At 40.0% G+C, this 21,508-nt stretch overlaps 3 protein-coding genes across 13 annotated transcripts in view; 1 reads left to right on the plus strand and 2 right to left on the minus strand.

Moving 5' to 3' along the window:
* LOC138185999 (dual specificity protein phosphatase 10) overlaps positions 1-4,118 on the plus strand; it is a 60,805-nt gene extending 56,687 nt beyond the window's left edge. For all 3 annotated transcript variants that reach the window (XM_069125409.1, XM_069125407.1, XM_069125408.1), the window contains one exon: positions 276-4,118. In XM_069125409.1, coding sequence (XP_068981510.1) covers positions 276-589 — 314 coding nt within the window. In that variant the 3' untranslated portion in view covers positions 590-4,118. The remainder of the gene's footprint in view (positions 1-275) is intronic.
* LOC138186014 (PRKC apoptosis WT1 regulator protein) lies at positions 1,476-11,797 on the minus strand. Of its 9 annotated transcripts, none has more exons than XM_069125451.1 (10): positions 8,331-8,528; positions 8,158-8,250; positions 7,868-8,016; positions 7,665-7,794; positions 7,395-7,521; positions 6,788-6,895; positions 6,630-6,670; positions 6,487-6,531; positions 5,951-6,107; positions 1,476-5,858 (listed from the first exon to the last, which is right to left on the minus strand). In XM_069125451.1, exons 2-10 carry the CDS (start codon positions 8,235-8,237, stop codon positions 5,673-5,675), a joined length of 1,023 nt encoding a protein of 340 aa, XP_068981552.1. In that variant the 5' UTR covers positions 8,238-8,250; positions 8,331-8,528; the 3' UTR covers positions 1,476-5,672. The 9 variants fall into 9 exon arrangements, with proteins under 9 accessions (XP_068981552.1, XP_068981558.1, XP_068981556.1 ...); XM_069125457.1 differs by having other exon boundaries at positions 8,158-8,215; positions 8,331-8,526; XM_069125455.1 differs by having other exon boundaries at positions 8,117-8,215; positions 8,331-8,526.
* Positions 8,940-21,508, minus strand: part of kcc (solute carrier family 12 member kcc) — a 102,606-nt gene continuing 90,037 nt past the window's right edge. The window contains exons 4-14 of the mRNA XM_069125475.1: positions 18,595-18,855; positions 18,337-18,522; positions 17,892-18,127; positions 17,622-17,809; positions 17,381-17,542; positions 15,837-17,275; positions 15,546-15,653; positions 15,345-15,398; positions 14,345-14,676; positions 14,131-14,270; positions 8,940-14,026 (exon numbers count right to left, since the gene is read on the minus strand). Of these exons, the coding sequence (XP_068981576.1) occupies positions 13,935-14,026; positions 14,131-14,270; positions 14,345-14,676; positions 15,345-15,398; positions 15,546-15,653; positions 15,837-17,275; positions 17,381-17,542; positions 17,622-17,809; positions 17,892-18,127; positions 18,337-18,522; positions 18,595-18,855 (3,198 nt within the window). The 3' untranslated portion in view covers positions 8,940-13,934. The remainder of the gene's footprint in view (positions 14,027-14,130; positions 14,271-14,344; positions 14,677-15,344; positions 15,399-15,545; positions 15,654-15,836; positions 17,276-17,380; positions 17,543-17,621; positions 17,810-17,891; positions 18,128-18,336; positions 18,523-18,594; positions 18,856-21,508) is intronic.

The raw sequence follows: 21,508 nt of genomic DNA on the forward strand, positions 1-21,508 counted from the left end.
ACAGCTTTCCAACATCTAAATGTTGTTCATTACGTACGAAAAGAAATAAAATTGCTGGCACATTGGGGTTTTTCACGAAATACGAAGGCACGTGAAAAGTAACTCGAGAGCATTTTCGTCGTGACGACGCTGTACGTTCGAAACGCGCTGCAACAACGTAATAGCCAATTCGAATTACATTTTAATACTTCCTTATCCGATCTAATTATTACGAACGACCTTGCAACCCTGGAGAAATACTTGAGAGTAACCGTACCTTTATTTCTCCCTTACAGAGGAAGCCCGGAAAGCCGGAAGCAGCGTGTTAGTGCACTGTCAAGCGGGAGTGTCGCGCAGTGCTACGATCGCCATTGCGTACATAATGCGGCACAAGGGTTTGTCTATGGTGGAGGCGTACAAGCTTGTGAAGAATGCGCGACCTATTATTAGCCCTAATCTGAACTTTATGGGACAATTGTTGGAGCTCGAACAGGGTTTAAGGGCGTCCGGTGGGGTGGCTGCAGCCCCGGAAGAACCGAAGAGTTGTCACCAGTGTCGTTGGTCTCATCAACAAAACAGCGAAGAAGTTACTTCCGGTTGCAGCGTCTGAACTGAGCGAAATCATCAGGCGAACATCACCCGAGATTCTCTGGTGTAACGATCGGGTCCCAGCGGAGAAAGAAAAAAAAGAGCCCACGCGCGGATTGCGAGGCTGTCTTGACGTTTCGCACCCAAGGACGCGGTCGAAAGACACACTCTACACATATCGTACACGTATATCCGTTAAACGAACTGAAGTCATCGTTCTTCCTGTTTCACACACACGTGCGAAGAACTCGGATAGCATACCTTGCTACACGTGCCTTGGCGATCGGCCCTAGAAACGGGAAAGGCTGATTTACAGAGAGACACTTTATGTCTATTATCGAGTAACTTATTTAGTGGAAAATGAAGTGGTTCTAAAACAGAGAGAGAGAGAGATAGTTAGAGAGAGAAAGAGAGAACGCGTTGTTGACTTTCGAATGGCGAAGGAAGATGCGAAACAAAAGTAAAAAGATAGGCGGCGTTGTGTACGCGTCGCCCTCCATTCTGAAACCGGAGGACCAACTTTGTGTACGTCTAATGAACGAGTTTCTTACCGTATACGTTTGTCAACGACGCGAGCTCGTCCGCGTTGCGAGTTATTTATGCGTGAAATAAGAGAAAAGTATAGAGGGACGTTTCGACGCGGCGCTAGTTACGGAAGCTTTGTGCAATCGTCGCGTCGTGAGAAAAGAGACGGTGTACTTACGCGACAGTGTTCCGTAGTTTTTATTGGTACAAAATATATACGTGGTAAGAAGCGCGTTCGTCGGAGGAAATCGTCGCGAATATTTTTTTGTTTCTTGCGTAGTCGATTGCAGTAGCGAGAGTATGTACATTTGATTTTAACACGATGATACACGATATTCCACTTTTCTTGGAAAGATCTACGCGTTTGTAATTTATGAAACCGATTTTATCTTTTTGTTTCTTTTTTTTTTTTTTTTTTTTTTTAAATGTGAAGTCTTTTCTCGTTTAATTTAATTGGCCGCGATCCTTCTGTTTTCGGGTGTGTTGCGTTCAATTCTATCGAAGAAGCATCGAGCAATTGCGTCCGGGCTATCTTGCGGAATTATCTCTTTGCCATGGAGAGACAGACGCGCGTGCGTAAACGAACAGTTAAAAAGGTGGGATGAATGTACGTCAATTGAGATCAATAATAACTATGTTTGCGTTTTTGCCTTTTGCCTATTTGTATCTCTGTATTCGTAATATTACTTTATTCGATAGCGAAGTGGTTTATATTTGATAAAATAATATATCGTTAACCGAAATTAGCTTAACCACGAGCTCCGTAGCATTTAAGGATCTGGTTGAGATCCAACCATCGTGATCTAGTCGTTTGTTGGGATGTAACTGATGATAATTATGATAATGATGATGTTGATGATATGTAAGGTGCGAAAGAGAGAGCGAGAGAGAGGGAGAAAGTTCAAATATCCCCCGCCAACTAATTAAGATAATATAAGAACGACGTCGACAACTCGAGGGACAAACATGCGATTTTAAAAGCGTAATTAAGATGCGACACACGGATTTTTAGTTCGGATTCGACGAGTTTCAACCTTCCAGTTGAAGTTTTACGTAGTAACCAAAATTATTATCGTTTCTCGATTTCGTACAAAACAAGTAAACGTTAACGCACGACGATATGCGGATCGAAGACACTTTAGACCGTTCTGCTCGCTGAACAAACATCGAATTCAAATAATATGTATCGCTCGAAAATTCCTCCGTTTTGCTCTTTCGTCAAGATTCGTCGAATTACTTGTTGCGCGACACGAACGTTTCCAAACGAATCGCTAATCTAAATAACGACAGAAGTTAAAAATGGATTAAACGGATGTTGTTGGCGGTGAAGCACGACGGTTCAAGCAATCGTATTTCATTTTAATCGGACAGGATCGTTGTATTCGAAGATTGTTTGATATCGATGTGCGTGCGTGCAGTCCCAAGCGAATTGTGCCGCACGAAGTGAAATTTCTTGACTAAGAACTTGGTCTGTGTTAGCGATAAAAGTATTATGAGAAAGGAAAAGCGTATTTTCTCGCGTGGCACGCGTCGTTCGAGACGCGTGTATATCTTAACTTCTAATCGCTTCTGTCTTAAATCGCAATCCTGAGGTCGATCCTCATTTCCTTCTCAAGAATCGGCCAGAGTGAATGAATATCGATCATTCGGCGTAATCACCGGGAAACTAAAACAATCGTGCGCGCAGTTCGCTTTAATCGTCGAAATACCTCGAGCAACGGCCTACATAGGACGTTGATTAAACGTAAAGAAATAAAATATACGAAACGTGTACAAAATAACTGTACGACACGACAATCGCCGCTGTTAAATCAAACCGAGCAGCTGTTCAAAAAAAAAAAAGTCGCTTAACCGATATGCCTTTCTACGTTAGAGAGACTCAAACTGTTGACAATAAAAGCTCGACAAGAGAAAAAGAGACCTGCTGTGCGTGAAAAGTAAAATATATAGGTTCGCGTCATACATATATGTTCACGTTATATCGATATATTATATATGTATATGTGTGTGTGTATGTATAGCATAACGAGGCAGAGCAAGTTCCTTCAAATTCTCTCGAGGAAACGGTACATATCAAAGAAATGTCGCCTTGTATTCTTTCCTTTTTCTTTTCCTTTTTTTCCGTTTCTTGTAGATCGCGAAGAACGATGTCACATTCGAAGGGAACAATTTCTGTTCGCATCTCCTATAATAGTTGGGCGCCGTTAGGCTTCATGTAGAACTTGTAAAAAGCATTAGCGAATAATATTGTAAATATTCACCGAGCAAAGACACGAGCGATCACGAAGGGATTCGCATAGAGAGAAAGAGAGACCGATCAACGTCATGTAATAAATAAAAATAGAGTTATATTCGATAGAAAGAGAGAAGCAGAAAGCTACGGCCGTAGTACCTGTTGCGTCATGAGAATGTACGATACATATGTAATGTTTACTAGGTTGTGGAAGAACTTTGACAATAAAATGTATGTCGATTTACGATAAATAGCCGTAGTTGTCGTGTGGTGATAAAATTAATGCTCGGTGCTATTTTGTACTGGAACTGGTAAAAGCAGAGAGTCGTAAGGTTGCTAGACGGCCTTGTCACATTACACCATTCTATCGCAATTAAGATAGCTTGGAAGATAGAACTACTAGTAGTAACTAATGTCAGGCGGTCGAACAAGTTCCTAACACCATCTTGCCGCTCATAATTTGGACACTTGCTTATCCAGTTCTACTTTGCGCGAGAACCGAGTCCTTAACAATTACGATTTATCGTAGATCGATTTACCCTTTTATTGCTCGTGTCCTTCTGCATCATTATAAACATGTTAAGATTCGCGTACACACATTTCTTGGGATGGTTTAGTAGATGCTGCACCGAGTTGACAATTTTTTTGCGGAAACGTCGCCGTACGATCGGATACCTTTTTTGTTTTTCAATGTACAGTTATATAAATATAGCGTAAAGTAATTGTGGATACGCGAGGACAACTATTGTATCATATCAAAATTTAGTTATTTTATGAATAAAAGTATAAACCGTACGCTTTATCGAAATATTCTTTCAGTACATTAACAATGGAATAACAAAAGAATGGAAGAGCAGCAGGATTCTATCTATAATGGACAGATGTGATATAAAAGATACAGTTATTAAGAAAATGTTTATTTAGACAGAAAATATCGAATTTCGAATATAATAAAGTTTCCAAATTCTCGCGATGGAATCGGTTAATCTTCTTAGACCGAGTATTCTTCTCTACATGCATTTTCAAGAAGGAATCGAAATAATATTCCAATCGACTACCGAAACAAATTGAAAAACATGCACGATAAACTTAATAAGCAAACACGTTCTCTTCGTGTTGTTTTTTTCCTTGTTATTCGGCACGGCGTCTTGACAGAGAAAAATATGATTGTGCACACGATGAAGTGTGTAAATACAAATTCGATCTTATTACTTTCTCTCGATTCTGTTCGCTCACATGCACAATGTACTCGCATTCTCAGTCTCCTGCTTTCTAAATATTATATAGTTACGTTTCGCTGTAGGTATGTAAATATTAGATTGTAACGGTATAGCTAATAATAATAGCAATAGCAATAGCAATTTTAGGGGTCATACTGAACTTGTTTGCTGCTATTTCGTTTTCTCATACCCCTGTTCGTTATGTTTCGTTCTGTTTCGTTCTATCGGTGGCTGGAAATGCGAAAAACCTATCGTTTCTTCGAATTAAATGCATAGGTAATCGGTAAGGAATTGCCAGCTTTGTGCTGTTTTATTTACACGTTCTGCACAGATCGCGCCTAATTTTATAGAGGTTTGTATTACGCCCTTGTACTACCGTTACGCCAATATAATTGCGCGACGAAGCAAACATTTTTCATAGGTAAAAAGTCTTACGTGGAGTAACTACGTTACCAATAGATCCATTCGAGTATAAAACAGACAACGTATAACTCAAGTTATAATAAATACTACGCAAAAACGATACTCTAAGAGTCTTAGGTATTTTCAGACATAAACTTTCCAATATTTACTTTGCACATTCTCTGCTTTAAAATCAATGACATAACAGATCGGAGCACCTTTTATTCCGTTGGGTTGTTACATCGCGAAAAAACATATTTACTTGAACTTATCGTTCAAGATTAGATATCGATTCTATGCGAACGCGCAAAATAGCTTGTCTCTTTCCGCTACGAAAGAAAAATTCCCGTAAATGAAGCACTACCAGTGAAGCGGATAAATATAATTACTTGTTCGTACTCGACGATCTATTGCTTGTTGCAAGAATGATTATAGTTGATACTGCGATTTTATGTTTATACTGCGTAACTTACCCTGATTCTTTAACAGCGTAAATCAGTAACAGATAATCGTTTCTCTTTTTAAAATCGCTTCGCAATCTTCTCAGCTATTATTAACAAGTAAATTCACAATTACTTACAAGCTATCGGCATATATATATATGTATATATGTCTATATATACATATATACATATATATATATAGCTTTTCTTAATTGGTGATCCGCAAGTTCTTGAGAATCGGCTATAGAATTGATAGATTGGACTGTTTCGCGAATAGGAGAGTTAATTACTCGCCAGGGCTGCCATAGCACGAATTAACGCGGCATTCTCTTCACGAAGCCGTTCCCTTTCTATGGTCATTTCGTGCTGCTGTTGAAGCAGCCGAGCTTCAAGGGCCATTATCTTGTGATCCCGATCCTCCAGGAGGGACAGCAACCTTCTATTTTCTTCTTGCGCTCGTTCTATCAACTGAAAGTTTTAAACAGAATATTGTACGAGTTTGTGAGTTGTTTCGTTTCATTTGTTAGATGAAATATTCCAATAAAAAAAAAAAAAAATACTTCGTGTGGATTATCTCCTGTTGGCGTAGACAGTCTTGGTTGATTGACGGTGTTTACGGAAGCTTGTGGCTCGTGATTTCCATGATCTGACTGATTGACACTGTCAGATTGATTCAAGGAATCGAATTCCTCGTCATCTGCCTCCAAATCGGAGTGGCTAAAATTAAATGGGTAATTTTGATATATTAGTGAACGTACGTGGTTATACACGGTATCGGACTGTCTGTGATATTATATTAGGCACGACCCTTAATATCGTAATGTTTGATGACAATTATATATATCGTTTACCCTATATTTGTACTGTTTTCGAGTTAATTAGTTGACGCTTTAGTGTAACATGAAATACGATTAGTATGAGATCAATGAGACATTACGCGATTCTTATTATTTCTAGATCGTTGTAAAAAAGGTGTACAAAGGACTTACGGTACTCGTTACAATACGCAGGCTCGTTTTTAAAAGAATCTACTAGCTCTACCGTACTTCGTACAGGTCGTGCCTAATTGTACATAGTCACGTACAGTAGCACTTACCAACTGTGCCTATTTATACATGACCTGTAGGAAGTACGGTAATGCCTAAAAAGCAGTAGCAGTTTATTACAAATGACTACTAAATTTCACTAAAGCACTATATATAGTTTACTACCGTAATAAGATATCTCAGTGTTTTATACCTTTTGTTTCGCCTTTGAGTAAACATTTTTGCTGTCCGTTCCTGAAACATGCGTAGTTTGACATACATAGGTAGTCTCGTTTACATACGATCGACTTTTGACCGTGTTCGAAAGTAACGAAATATCTTTTTTAAGAAGTGAAAATCACACGCACTTACTTCTATGAGTTCATGATCTAGGAACTCATTGTGGTGTGTGTTGTGTTTAGTTTCAAGACAAGTGCCACTAAGATCTTCTTCATCTTCTCCTGTACTACCTCCTGTACTCTGTAGAATTAAGTGGCTAACGAAATTACATTGCGGAGTATGAACGGGTTTGCACACAAAACTTTTACCAATATCCGTTAACGCTCGCGGCCAAACGCGATTAACGCTAGAAGAACGCGGTAAGCAGTTTCTAAGTGCAATACTACTTTGTCATACATTCCGTGTGTGTCTAATATGATCTTCTAGAAAGATACATTCGCGCAAGACATTTCCCACAGAAATCGAGAACACCAAATATACGTTTGGAAAACAAATTCTTTTGCAGACGAACTAAAATATTCATCTCAGGTATCGATTCAAAATAATTGATCAAAGGATCCTTTGTAACGAATATAAGTAAAACAGCTCTAAATTTGTCATGCAAGATACAGAAATGACTAAAAGATTTTTATCAAATGAGTATAGGTGCAAGAGAAATCCTTATTTTAAAATCCGGGATATTGCCGCGAGAAGTCATTAAGATTTTGGGTCCTTAACGTGACTGGAAACAGTGACAAACCTCCGTTGATGGCAAATGTACTACTCCGGTACTTCGTCTCTTCTCTCGAAGCTTCCGTCGATCGCGTTGCTGCTTTCCCTTGTTTATGTGCGTTGGCCTGTGCAAACAGGATACGACACTAAAGACACTAGAACCAGATCCAGAAATTGTTAACAAACCGCGCAAACTCTATGCTGGATCTACTTAGTCGTATTTAGAAGACACTTGTGCTTAGCGAAAACTTCTTCCCACGAATACCTTACTTAAACGACGTCCCTTTTATTTACTCACCGGCCAGTCACTCGTTTGTCCTGTTTTCTCATTATTGGTTTATTCTGTTGATTCTCATGATCAGGTGGAAGCACACTGTTTGAACTCGTGTCACACACACCTTGAGATTCTTCTACATTCTGTGCACCCTCTACGAACAAAGGCAATTGAATATAAAGCATCGTAGAGCACAAAGTAACAAAACAATGAACATATATCGTTACTTTGAAAGTTTATGGAAGATGAGTCTCCTGCCCTGGGTGGAACGACCCGTGCCCTTGCAGTTCTGATCCTAGACCTCCTGGATGTTAACTCGAAGTCATTGTCAAAATCCTCCTGGCTGACGGAGCTGGACGCCATGCCGGTTATATCGCTGGGAAATAAAGTAGCAGAATTGAACTTGACTTGATGATGACAAGCGATTATAAAAAACTGCGCAAAAAGAATTAAAAAAGGGCTCTTACAAAAAATACCTGGACATTTGAACAAAAGAGTAGGTGATGGTGTGCGATACCTATGTTGGACCAGCACGATATTTGGAGGCCAAAAAGCGAGTGCTTGATTAAGTTTGTCTAAGGGAAAGTCACAAGGCATGAACCGCTATTAACTACGAGCAAGTGCGTGCGCAATAAGATGATAACACAACTTCAATAGGAAACAAAGAGCAATTCTTAAGGTATTAGTCACCTGTCGAGGTGAGTAGTCTTCACCTAGTTCCACTGCCAATGTCGTGACTCACTACCAACCTATGTGCAATTGACAGCTGTCAACCATTGAAACATCTATAAACACGTATGGCCTGTACGATTACATAGTTCAAAGATAGATAGGCATATCGATCGTTCATACACCTTTGCTAAAGCACAATCTCCAATGCGTAAATTCAATGTCACTAGGGCAATAATCGCTACGACGTGAAATGTCACTAGATAGGTAAAGAACTTGGAAAATCACTAAACGCGTTATAGTGACAGAAGCGTACAAAGTTACTAGTTAAGAAAGATAAGGAAAGAAAAATAAATATGTTCAAAAACTTTACTCAACTATGCATAAAAAAGTTCATCGTTTAAGAATATTTCAAGGATTTAAAACAAGAAACACGTTGCACTATATTTTATTGTATCGAAAGCTTTAGTCTGTAGTTGGTATTTAAAAATTAAGATATTTACATCTTTCAAAAACCAAGAACAGAAAATAATAGACATATTTTATCACATAGAGAATTTAAGTTTTCAAAAAAGAAAGAAAGGAATGATTCGGAAAATGTTTTATGCAAGAAAGATAGTAAACACTGAATAGGTGTATGTCGTTTATTTATTGAATCGATCTGATCGCAGATATAGTTTCTTCATTCATTATATTTCATCTTCCATAAGTTAATTACAAGTACTCATCGTCGTCTATAATCTAAAAGGGTATAGGGGGTAAAGTTATAGGTAATTTTTTTCACAGTATTGACTCTATTACATATGCTAATTAGATGGCTAAAGTGTTTGTATCTACAAATATATCTTATATTTCTTTCCTATATACATATATACATATATACACATATGTATAGAATCTGTATATGTGCATATCTATATATACATATATTCATTTTATAATGCACCATCTCGCACTCTTTTTCCCTCTTCCATATCCTCTCTTTCCTTTGTCATTTTCTCTTCAACGGCTAACGTGTAACTTCCGCTTCGTGTATCGGAAGCACGCAGTTCCTCCCTTATGCTTTTATACATTTTTTCTTCTTTTTCTCTTTTTCTTAATGTTTGTTTTTTTCGCTTCTTGTAACTTGAACTCTAAATTTGTGTATGTATGTGTATACGCATGTGTGTGTATGTTGTGTATGTGAGGAGAAAAAACTAAGTGGTGTCGCCACGAGCGAGAGTAGATTTTGGTTTCTTTTTTTCTTTAAGAGGGCTAGATTCGGTGTATTTTTTTTCTTTTTTCCCCTTTTTTTTAAACGAGATATTAAGATTTAAAAGTATATACGTATGTATATAGTATCTGACGCTTGATTTGACACATATGATTGAGGTCTCGAGCAAGTATCTCTGCTGCTTAGCTCGCATCTCACAGCCTAGAGGTGATTTAAACCAGACGCGGGGCCCGTTCACAACGAACCGCATCGCTACAACGACACACGATAAATCTCCGACAAATGCCAAGCTCGCAGGTTTATATATATATCCATATACTTCTTTTCCATATATATAATATATATATTCTTCCTTCCTTAATATTTTCTTTCTCTTCTTATGTTTACGTAACGTGTACATATGTATGTCTGTGTCCATATGGTCAATTGTGCATTTTCCAGTAAATACAACATAGTAAAATATTAAAGCGACAGCAGAACACGCTGCAATACTGTTTGATCTATGAAAAAGATGTTTCTCTTCTCTCTTGTTTTCTCTCTATTTCTATTTGAACCATGTCTCTTAGATCCATACCAATCACTTTTTCATTTTTCGCTTTCTCTTTCTCCTTAAGTCTACCCCTATTTATATACAACACGTTTACCGTTTATCTCCCTTTTTCTCTCTTATGATTCTCCTCCTCTTTCACTTTTATTATCCTTCTTTGACTTCCATTCTCTACTCTCGCGATAAACTTTTCTCATAGTCAACACGTCTTGTATAAACTATGCAGTGCCGATGCCTATCAGATAGGCAAGTACACATAAAATATATGGTAATCGACAAGTGAGTAACGTATTAAAATTAGAAAGTACATGTCACAACATTGTGGACGATACATAGAGACAGAGGGAGCGTCTCACGAACCTTCGCCGTCTTTTCTCGTCCATCGGCTATGGACTATCCACTTTTTCTTTCTTTTCTTCATCGCAATTGGAAACAGTCCTATTGGTTCTTGGAACTGCTTCTTCTTTTCTTTCTCACTTGATTCAACGCATGTTGACGATGAGGTAGATAAAGAAACGTATTTCATTTTTATACGTGACGCTCTCGTACAATTAACGTATCTAATTTGGTTCTCTAAATTTTTTACATATTAGATATAGGCCTGGTAATTTCGCTTGTTCCATTTTTTTTCTTAAATCTTTATGTTTCTTTCGGCGACTTTATATTTGAATCTGTATACAAAATGTTTCAAAAACTAGTTCAGGCTTAAGAATGGACAATAAAAAAATCTCGGTCATTTCGGTCCCATTCTAACAATAAATTCATTTGCTGGTGAATACGATTTTATGGATTATCAGATCGATGCAGTAGGCTGCAACATTCAACCAGTGAGATTACATATGTCGTTCATATTAATGAAATAAAAACTCGTAGGACGCTATCATATTCCTCATTATCCGATTACATGAACACGAAAATCCTCAATTCATTCTTTAAAATACTTGTACAGCGTCAAACGTAACGAACGAAGAAAAGAACAGTATAACTTCCATGCATTGTGTCCTAGCCGACTGTAAGTGATTATGAAGGTTCGTCGAGTGCTCGACTCTCTTGTTTCGATAAACATCATCCGGAACCGCGATTTGTCTGCGGCTTTCAATTAAGTAGACATAGTGTGTATTGACGAGCATAGTAAAAGTTGCACGCTCAAACGTGATTACTTCACTCTTTTTTTAAAAGATTTTTGTTCGTCAACTTTTTCTTTCTTTTATTTTGTAGATAAACTATACGTCATGTACATATAAGTATATTTATATTCATGTGTATATATATATATATATATGTATATATATACATATACAAAGATAGTGCCTATCTAAAAATGAGATACGGCAGAATTTCGTGCCGCGTATGAAATGTGACATGCACACGACACTTAAATGCGACAGATTACAACGCTACACGCTATCCTTTGATGAAAGTCGGTTAAAGATCCTCGCGAAAAATGTGACTCATTTATTTTTGGCATTCACCGTTCGTTCATTCTGTGACTCTATGCAGGCGATACCGTGAACGCGTTCTTCTTTTTAAGGTTATCACCGTGATGGTTACACGCGTAAGACGCGCACGCACGAATGCACTCCCTTTACATACTTACATAGACGTACTAGAGCCGTGAATCGAACCGGTAGGCCTTGGACAGTGTAAACGCGAACCTAGACGAAGATTTCAACGCGCAAGAGGTTGAGAAGTACAATGGAAAGAACGAATTTCAGTCCTGTAGGTAGGAGATGCGTGAATACTCGCCGTGTTTCCTCCGTTTGTCGTTCGCGGCGCTAGTTGGAAGTAAACGCTACGGTTTGAACTTTTATGGGGACGCAATGTCGAGGTGCCGAACAGTTTTCAGATTTAGTATAGTGAAATATATACATATACATACATATATATACATACATACATATGTATAGATATGTATTATATATAAAACGATGAATGAAAAAAGAGATTTTTTTCTTCACATTGATGCTCTGTGCGTCCTTGTGCTAGCAATTTATTGCTAACGTTTTAGGTTTACCGATGCATTTAATAGATCCGCTTTATCATTTAAAGTTTGGATTCTAGTGCTATAGATCAATCACTGATGTTACATCGATCATCTATGATAGATTAGTATGTCTTAAGACTTCCGCGGTATATTTTTTTTTTTTTTTTTTTTGTAGTACATTAAGAAACTTCAACTCTATGGATAGTACTACTATTGCTAATTCCTCGTGTTAATATCGATACGAAGATTGCGAATTAATAACTCGAAAAAGATTTCGCGATATATATATATATTATATATAGATATATATAATGTATATATATGTATATATATATACTTTCCTTAGGACATTTAGCGTTAGAATTCTTTAATCGTAAGTAGATCTATGTTTCATAGCGATGTAGTGATACGGATTCGTAATTTTAAGTAAACTGTGAACTCGTATTGCTATTAGAATCCTGACGTCGTATCGATGTTAAGTGATATAAATTAGTAATTTCAAGAATACCTTAGCACTATACTTTGTTTCTAACACACCGAAAGTCTGAACATCTTTTTCTGCATCGATCTCGTTACCATTGATCCTTGTACACGATCTTAAATAACAGTTTGGAGAATATTCTTTTTTTTCTGGCAGTGACGTACTTTTCTTTATACGTCAAAAATTTGTTACTATTTCTTTGACAATAGTGTGGTTAATTTCAATAATATTTATTTCATTAATTAAGATATGGATTTGCCACATTCTCTTTGTCACATTTTCAGATACATTTTCAGTTCTGCGTCCGCATAAAATCGTTCAACGCTGGCAACGTTCGTCCTAACTTTCGCCACGTAGGCGCAAAACGCGCGCGGATATTCGCGCAAACGCAGGCGCCACTGCTCGTCGGCGTACTTCACCGCGCTATCCTAGGCTACCCTAAGTTCATCTATAAGCAGTAGAATTATACATATCTATTATACTCTCTATAACGACAATGCGTGTAGAAAAATGAGCCTCTCGCGTCTTTGGTTAAACGCGAAGCATTTAGAAAGTATTCTGGCAGTGGTTTTCGTAGATGCTTCGATCTTAGCCTCGGACCAAAAATTTTGATTTCAGTTTCAAATGGGAATATAATCGTCGGAGTCGTATCGTAGTGAATTATACTTTTGTTTCTTTATTCTCGAGACGTATCTGTCTCTTCTTTGATTCGACCTTCCGTATTTCCCTTTCGATTTCCTTGGTTTCCGTCGATTGAAGATCGAAACGTTGTCTTAGCGACGTAAAAATACGCTCCGCTTTGTTTTTCTATCTTTCCTCTCTGAAACACTGTTTTGAGAATCCGATTGTATAATGACAAGGTCGAAGTATGCTCTGTGTGCAGCCCTCTGTGCTAACTGTCTGTTGGGTGGTCGCACGTGTAACACGTGTGACACGGATAAAAACCACTTTTTGTATTTTAAAGTCTCTAGCCTCATCGAGAAAAGGGACGAGTGTAAAATAAGATAGATCCTACGTTTCCTAGTTTACGCGTGAAATTCATTCGAAGGAATTTATCTTATCCTTTGGCATGTCACTTTTGGCCTTCTCGTCGAGGGTCAGTTTCTTTTCTTTTCTTTACCATATAACAACTAACGTTCTCGAAGCGGGTACGTTTGTGCCCGGTTTGATATCCGCGGAAACAGCGTCGTTGATCTGTGTCCAGTACTTTTCATCCGATTAGCCGGGCTATTACTGTGTGTGTGTGTATGAATGTGTGTTCACAACGCGCAACGCAAGTGACTGCTCAGACAATGGCACAAGAGCAACGTGTTCCGTAGGGTGAAGTCGTTTAGGTCTTTCAGAAGTAAACTAGATTTCCGCTGTCGCGAGGCGATTACTTCGATTGCAGCCGGTCTAGTTCACGAGTAGATGGTGATAACCTCTCGTCCGCCACCACGCACCATCAGCACCCTCTCCAGACCTTCGGTAAGAACCTCTAGGAATTCCATATCTATGGTGCATTCATTAAGGAAATTAAAAGAAAAAAAGAAAGAGCAGGAACAACAGAGAGGCAAGAAGCATCTGTTATTCCAGTGTCAAATATAGAAAGGATACAGTTTGATTCACGTTCCACTGAGGTGTCTCTTGGTGGTCCAGGAAGATTCAGGATGACTAACTGAGCGTTTTTGCTCTTCTTTACGATCACCTCGTTCAGTTTGATGGAAGTGTGCATACGTCTTACGTTGCCCTCGTCCCTGAAGTCATCATCAACCATTTTTTCAATCTCTATCAATTAGATTTAACGGATCGTTATATCGTGATTACTCACGGTGTAATTGCAGGTTTCTTAGACTCCGGGCTATCAGTTTTCTTCTCCTCGTTTTCTTTTGCTTCTTTCTCCGTGTTTTCCGTGTTATCCTTGTTCTCCTGTTTCGGTGATCCACCAATTAATTTCGCTTCCTCCTCGTTGACCTCCTTGGCTTCCTCTCCGGTTTCGTTAACTTCTCCTGCCTCTCCCTCTTTACTCGCCTCCGTCTCTTGCACCAGTTTCTCCTGCGCCTCGTCCACCGCGTTCGGATTTTGGCTTCCAGGCTCCTGGAATCTCACCTTGGTGGCAATCTTCACGTCAACATTGTGGTGATGGTCCACGATCGCCTGTACCTGTATCACGTTAGTGAAGTATCAATGCATCTGCGACCAACTACCATGTCCCGAGTAGCAGGAGACAGTCAAAGTGTGTCGGAAAAGACGACTAACTCTAGCATCAAAGCACTCTATAATGATCTGACTAAATGAACGATCGCTAAATGGAAGCATTCTGGGCTATGAACGTGCCAATCAAAAGCTGAAACATTTGGAGGTTCTCAGGAGGCCCGGAGACGGTTGTAAAACGTAGTCATGAGAAGCAAGAAAGCAAACTGGTGGAGGGATCCATTGCAGCAGTATTCCAAATCAAAACGTTGCGAGTCAGAGAAAAAGAGATAGACAGGCAGATATAATATTATAATTCGATCGATTAACCGGCGAGGAATCGTGTATATTCTGGAGCGCCGATTCCTACGTCACCTCCAAGAGTTCATTTTCTCGATATGGAAGTGAGTTAATTCGAGTCGAACGTTATATTATCGCTTTTGTATGTATGGCGTATGTACATGTGTAAGTTGGTCAATGCGAATGAAATCGATCAAAAGTGAAATGTGATTTTCTTTTTTGTTACGAAAGTTGGAAACGAGGATTCGTGGATGACACTCGTGTGTGTCTTGGTCATAGTAGACACAAATATAAAGGGGATAAACAGACGAAGGAACTCCGGGAATTTTCTGACAAACCAGAGGTAAATTTTCTTCAGCGGGTACCTCGTTGAAGTCCACCAATGTCTGCACCTTATCCGTGACGAGCACGCAACAAACAGACACATACCGATCAGTAATCGTAGTATATATACACATATAGGCAGATCTTATACTACATATACACATTGCTTTTTTTTGCTTATGGCTGTTCATCGGTTTCGCGATTTCGTCACTTACCACTCCTAGGGACTCCTTCTTGTTCAGCCGCAACTCCCGCAGCATCTGGTTCCTCTGCTCCATCATCAAGGTTCGCTCGTACGTGTACGCGGATATGTCGGAATCCATCTATGAATATTACCATTAAATGAATAATAAAAACAATTAGTCGCGCATGATGAATTAGAATCGTCGTATTCGTTTCCGCATTTGGTTCTTTCGAACGATGGACTTAGACAACTTTGTTCCATCGAACTCTCTATCGACGATTAATTAAAAGAGTATTAAGAAGAGGTAAGATACACAACTCACCATCTCAACGATCTCCACTTCAGCTTCGATCCTCAAGTCGTATAGGAACTTCTTCAAGTCTTTCTTCATCTGGATAGAATTATCCTCCATCTGTGCTACGGTGAAAATCCTCATTTTGCAATTCTTCCATGTGCGATGTTGCTTCAGCAGGAACGGTAACAACATCAGAAGACCACCATCGTGAACGATCCACCAGACATCGATATTTCCCACCACTTTTTCCGTCGAGTCAGGGAAGAAGTTAATTCCTTTAGGCACCAAAAGAGCCATCCTGGCTGCTGCGACTGCCCTGACGGTCTGCAAGAATCCCCTCCAATTCCTTTCCTCCTGCGACTGCTTCCAGCGATAAGGCCAGCCAAGGATCACGGTATTAGGTTTCATTCCACCCAATCCAGTCGTTTGGATCAAAGAACTAAGTCCATCGACAACGTCCCTGACGACCAATACGTCCACGAATCCTTTCACCTTTTCCTCTCCCATCGTTTTGCGCAGATTCACCTTTGCAGCCAGAATCCTACCAGTGTTTTGAATGTAATCTCCGCCAATGCAGCTGACGCAGATCGTGAGACCTTTACCAGCTTTCAGCTGACTGGCAAACGCGAATAACTTGCGATACTTGGGCACCAGATCGTCCGTCAGTTTGGCCAAGATGAGAATCTGTGGCCGCCAGTTCTTCGTATGAGGTGGTCCTTCTTCTAATCTTAAAAGAGAATAACGAGCGGCGGATAGAGCCAGACCACGGATCCCGTCACCCCATTCCTTTTCAGCGCCGCAGTATTCGATATATTTGTAAATGCACCCAGCCATTCCCATGGCCAATAAAGCATAGTACCAGCTGGTCATGAACATGATGGCGATACAGAGGGACAGACCGAGGAATGAAAGACTCCAGTGGTAGTATTTAAATCTTGGTCTCCAGTTTGGTGTTCTGAGAAGAGTCTGTAGGGCGCAGGCAAGGTTCACGAAGCCGTAACACATCAGGAAGAACATGGATAGCAAGGGAGCCAAGTAGTCGACGTTGCCAAGCAGAATGCCACACTGACAGATGATGATCGTCAATAGCAGAGCTCTCGTAGGTTCTCCGCGACTCGAGCTGGTGGCGAAGGGAGTCAAGAAAGGAATGATACTATCCTTGGCGATGGCTTGAAGCAATCGCGGAGCGCCTGTTAAAGATTGGAGACCAGCACCGAGGGTGGATAAGAAGGAGCCGATCAAGATGACCCACTGATTGGGCCAGGCCATGTTCGCTACCACCAGTTTGCCACCGATACTTTGACCAAACTTGTCTCGAAGTAGAAGGTTATCTACTGTACCGGCAAAGAGCAAGACACTGGACAGGTACACTGTCGAGGTTGTCAAAATGGCGCAAATAGTGCCGATGGGAATAGATTTCTGAGCGTCTGCGAGGTCACCCGATCTATTGGAACCAGCCATAATTCCTGTGAACAACATATAACAGTAACTAAACGCTTTAGTCACGTTGGTGTTCAATCTTCGATGTTGCAAGATTCCTAGAAACGATAGGAAATTTCGTTACAACTTGCCTGTGACCGAAGGGAAGAAGATACCGATGAGAATGGTGAAGGTAGTGGTAAGATCGACCTGAATCTGGTTATACGAAGACGTAGCCATTTGGTCCATGTCCTTGGGATCTTTTCCATAGGCGATCAGTTGGCCTTCGTCTTGGAAACTGTTCCATATGTTCTCTAAATATCATAAAACCAATATGCTTAATATAATCCACCATTTGCAGGTCACTGGAAGATCATGTTCGAAGGTGCCTACCTAAGAATACACCACTGGCCAGCCCGCGAATCCCATTCACGATGGTCACATTATTTTCCACATAGTAAGGATCACACTTGGTAGTGCTGTTACCACAGTAAATTTGATGAAGAACTCCGCTCACGTTTTTATTGCAGTCGGTCAGTACATTGATATCCTTTAACAACCTCTTGCCAAGAATACACATCCTGGAAAGAACAGACAAGAACGTTGATGAAGTTATTTGGAAGGGAATTTGGTGTAACGAGGATTAATTGTATGTCTATGTACTTGAGGGACTCGTTGCCGTAGATGTTGTAGAATAAGCCGACATAGACGGCCACGATGGAGAGGATAACGCAGGCTAGGGCGACCGTAGCGAACTTGTTGACGAACTTGACGCCGATGAACACGATGGTGCCCATTACCATAAGTAGACACGTCCCGTATACTCGGAAGTTATTATACATGATGCTTGGGTCTTTGGTGAAGTCACCGAATATACTGAGCGACGGCGCCATGTAAGTCTACGACAAACGAAGCGTTTACTTTCAGTTGGTAGAGAGATTTTTGGTTAAAGTGTATGAGAAAGCGATAAGATGAAACGGAATCCTATTTTGTGGTTGCTAGAGGGAAGTTTTATTCCTTTGCATTTCGATAAGTTCCTAACACGATCAATTAACACTCTTTCGTGGCGAGAGTTTCTGAATCCCAAAGGGAAGAATTATCAATTTACCAAGACAATTTCAACAGCGCCGATAATGTACATGGCAGCAGCTAAGGTGGTACCCGTGTAGAAGAGCATTCCCACAGCACCACCAAATTCTGGTCCTAAACTTCTGGATATCATAAAGTAGGAGCCTCCGGCTGGTACCACACCATTGGTCGCGATGGCACTCATGCTGATGGCTGTCAGCATTGTCTACGTGGACAGAGAAATATAAACGTCGTATATAATTAAACAAAGCTCCGTCGCTGTTCTATCGATACCCACCACGCAGCAACAACATAGCACGATGAAGAAGCCTTGAATGGCGCCTGCCGTCCCAACGACCCAAGTCAAACGAATGAATAGAATAACACCGAAGATATTTTGGATGCAGGGCAAAAAGACACCGATCAAGGTACCCATTCGTGCTCCACTTTGAACAGGCGAAGGTTTGGCGTCCGGATCGGTTGCAGCTGGAATCGTGTTGCTGTAATCCGACAGACGGGTGAGGAGCGTAGAGATTCGAGGGCGGACTTCCATCTCTTCCTGAAAGGAAGAAAATCGGTTTATAGTATCTTGTTCCTTATCGACGTCAAAGCTTGGAAAATGATATAAAAATGGTCAGATTTTCAGAGAGTACGCTGTAACATCTAGGGGAGAATGCACAATTTGAACAGCTTAAGTTGAAGCATATTAAAAGCCCCGATAATGGTCAGGCTAGCGTGAAACATCTGGTTAATTGGATCGCTTTGAAACTGTTTCCACCTGATACACAGGCAGCCCAATTTCTTGGAAACATAAGCTGGCCGTAACAGGCTACGAGATTCAGACAGAATATTATCTCTAATATTTCCAACACGAAGGTGAGCCCATTTTAATTTATACTCTACAATGTCTTACGTGATAAATTCATTTACGATCCCTGTCCTATAAAATATAAAGCGTTAATTAAAGCGTAGCTTCTACTTCAAAAATAAATAACGATTCAGTTTAGATCTATGATTCCAATTTAGAGTTAAAAAGATATTAAGAAACGAGAAGAAAGCTGGTTGATATATTTGAGTCGGTCTGATCAGGCGCGTACTTTTCTACTACTCTGTTTTATGAAGGTTCATACTTTACAATGGTAATTTGTAGAATCGAACAGTTTGCTTTCAGGCAATTGGCTGAGCTCGTACTATCTATTCTACTTATGACGTTAAGTTTCATTATAAGCGTTATATAATTCTATAAATTGATAAATTGTAATACATTGGCTTTTACGTTTCTAAAGGTGTGCGTAACTAGAAAAGAAAGCTTTTAACTTTATGAAGTCGTACAGTTTTAAAACTTTCGAAATTATTAAAGTTTCGAAAGAGTGAAAGTCTCCAACATTCGTTATCACGTCGTCTGGTTTGTCTTCATTAGCAGGAAAACAGGTCGAGGAGCGGTTAAAAGAAGATACCGGATTATAAATATTCAGTGCGACAGAGGAAAGACGATACTGGGAGGAAATTTCATCCCGTCCAGACGGAAAAAAGTCGATAAATATACCGAACGGTCGTTTTAATTGGACAGACGATGATACTGTTTGCGGATTAATCACTCAACGTGTTTAATTAATTGATCAACGAAACTTAATTCATTGGCAAAAGGAAAAATCCGCTAGGTCGATCGTCGGAAAATATTTCCTATAAAATGCAATTCACGCAGTGTCGCACGAATTTTTATTTCGTAGGAATCTTGTCGTCAAACGCTTTGTAATCACGGAGGAACTTTCATTGAAATTCCTCGGGAATTCTCCTGAATTTTCAGCAAAGAATAATTAGTTCTCGAGGAACAAAAAGCTCTTGCTAAAGCGAGTATAAACAATGAAAAATTGACGTGTTTCTTCAACGAACAACTTCAAAGTAAGCATTCGCTCGGAAGAAACTTCTCGGACGAAAATTGTTTCTCTCGGTAAAGTTTTGCAAAATGTTGCTTCTAATTTCCACGCGGTTCTCCTGATCCGAATTTCAACGAGCTGCTTCACGGCGAAAAGTCGCTTTCAGCATCGACACGATGTTACCAGTCTAACCAGAGAAGCTCATCGAGCGGGAACGCGATAAGGCGCTGTAGGATTCGATTTATGTTTGCGTCAAAGTGTAGCGAGTTTCGACCAAGTTTCTCACCTGTTTCTAATCCAATTAGTATCCTATCTAAGCGATACCATTAATTAATTGTTAGCCCGCGAGGAATCGATAATCGATAAGACGGGGGACAAATCTAAATAGATCGATAGATGGAAGATTAATAGTACACATTTGTAGGAAGCAAACCGGAGCATTTCTCTCCGAATTAACGACGTATCGACCTTTTGAATTTATGCATGAGATCTTTTGCGGCACAATGTCGAACGATATAAAATTCCAAGTGAACAGAATTAACGAGAGATTGTTTCATTTCCAATTATAAATAATCAAAGATTCACCCTCTCGAAGCGTTTTATTATCATTTTTTTTTACAAATTCAAAAGGATCGATGAAAACCATTAAATCCCAATAATATTAGTCGCAATCGCTGAAGCATTCGAAAGGCCAAAAGAATGCGCTCGACGAGCCTTTCGTTTAAACGGCAACGCGGTTGGATCGCTTTCAAGCGCAATCCTTGAACCGACCAAGAATCCAGGTGCAATGTTACGTAACGAGCGCATTCTGACAGGAGGAGATGCAGCAAGAAAACGGAAGGGAGAAAAGGTAGATCCGGAATGACGCAGCGGAGGATGGAAACGCGTGGCACTCGTCGTCTATAGTCGGTTAATTAACGTGTTCCCTTTGGTCGTATCGTAGTCTTCTCATAGACTGAAACTCGCGCGCGGTTTGGCTTCGACCTCGATTCCTGAATATCCAATTATCCGTTTCTCTTCTTGCTGCAATAGTTCTCTCTCTCTCTCTTTCTTTCCCTGTCGGTCGAAACTATCTGCGATCTAAACCAGCCTTATCGTTGCTGATTTCCTCTGTATCTCTCTTTCGTTGCTGCTTCTCGTCTCTGCCCCCTTCCTCTACATCTGCTTTGTCGAAGAAGCGAAACGAAAAAGCGACGAAGAGTTTGCTTGAAATACCAAGTATCGAGAACTTCAGCGTGTTACAGTCGGATCGATATATCGACGCTGAAAATCAACGATCTTTTCCGCTTTCGTATGGGAAAATTCACCGTCGTCCTTTTGCCTGGTAAAAGGCAA

The sequence above is a fragment of the Bombus flavifrons genome, chromosome 13, assembly GCF_040668555.2.
Source record: "Bombus flavifrons isolate JBK064 chromosome 13, iyBomFlav1_principal, whole genome shotgun sequence".
In the NCBI taxonomy this organism is placed as follows: Eukaryota; Metazoa; Arthropoda; class Insecta; order Hymenoptera; family Apidae; genus Bombus; species Bombus flavifrons.

Coding starts and splice junctions, on each gene's coding strand:
- LOC138186014 (XM_069125451.1), bottom strand. CDS start 8,237: ATGCCTTGTGACTTTCCCTTAGACAAACTTAATCAAGCACTCGCTTTT. Junction 7,795..7,867: donor ATCTTCCATAAACTTTCAAA/GTAACGATATAT, acceptor CTTTGTTCGTAG/AGGGTGCACAGAATGTAGAA. Junction 6,532..6,629: donor ACTCAAAGGCGAAACAAAAG/GTATAAAACACT, acceptor ACTGCTTTTTAG/GCATTACCGTACTTCCTACA.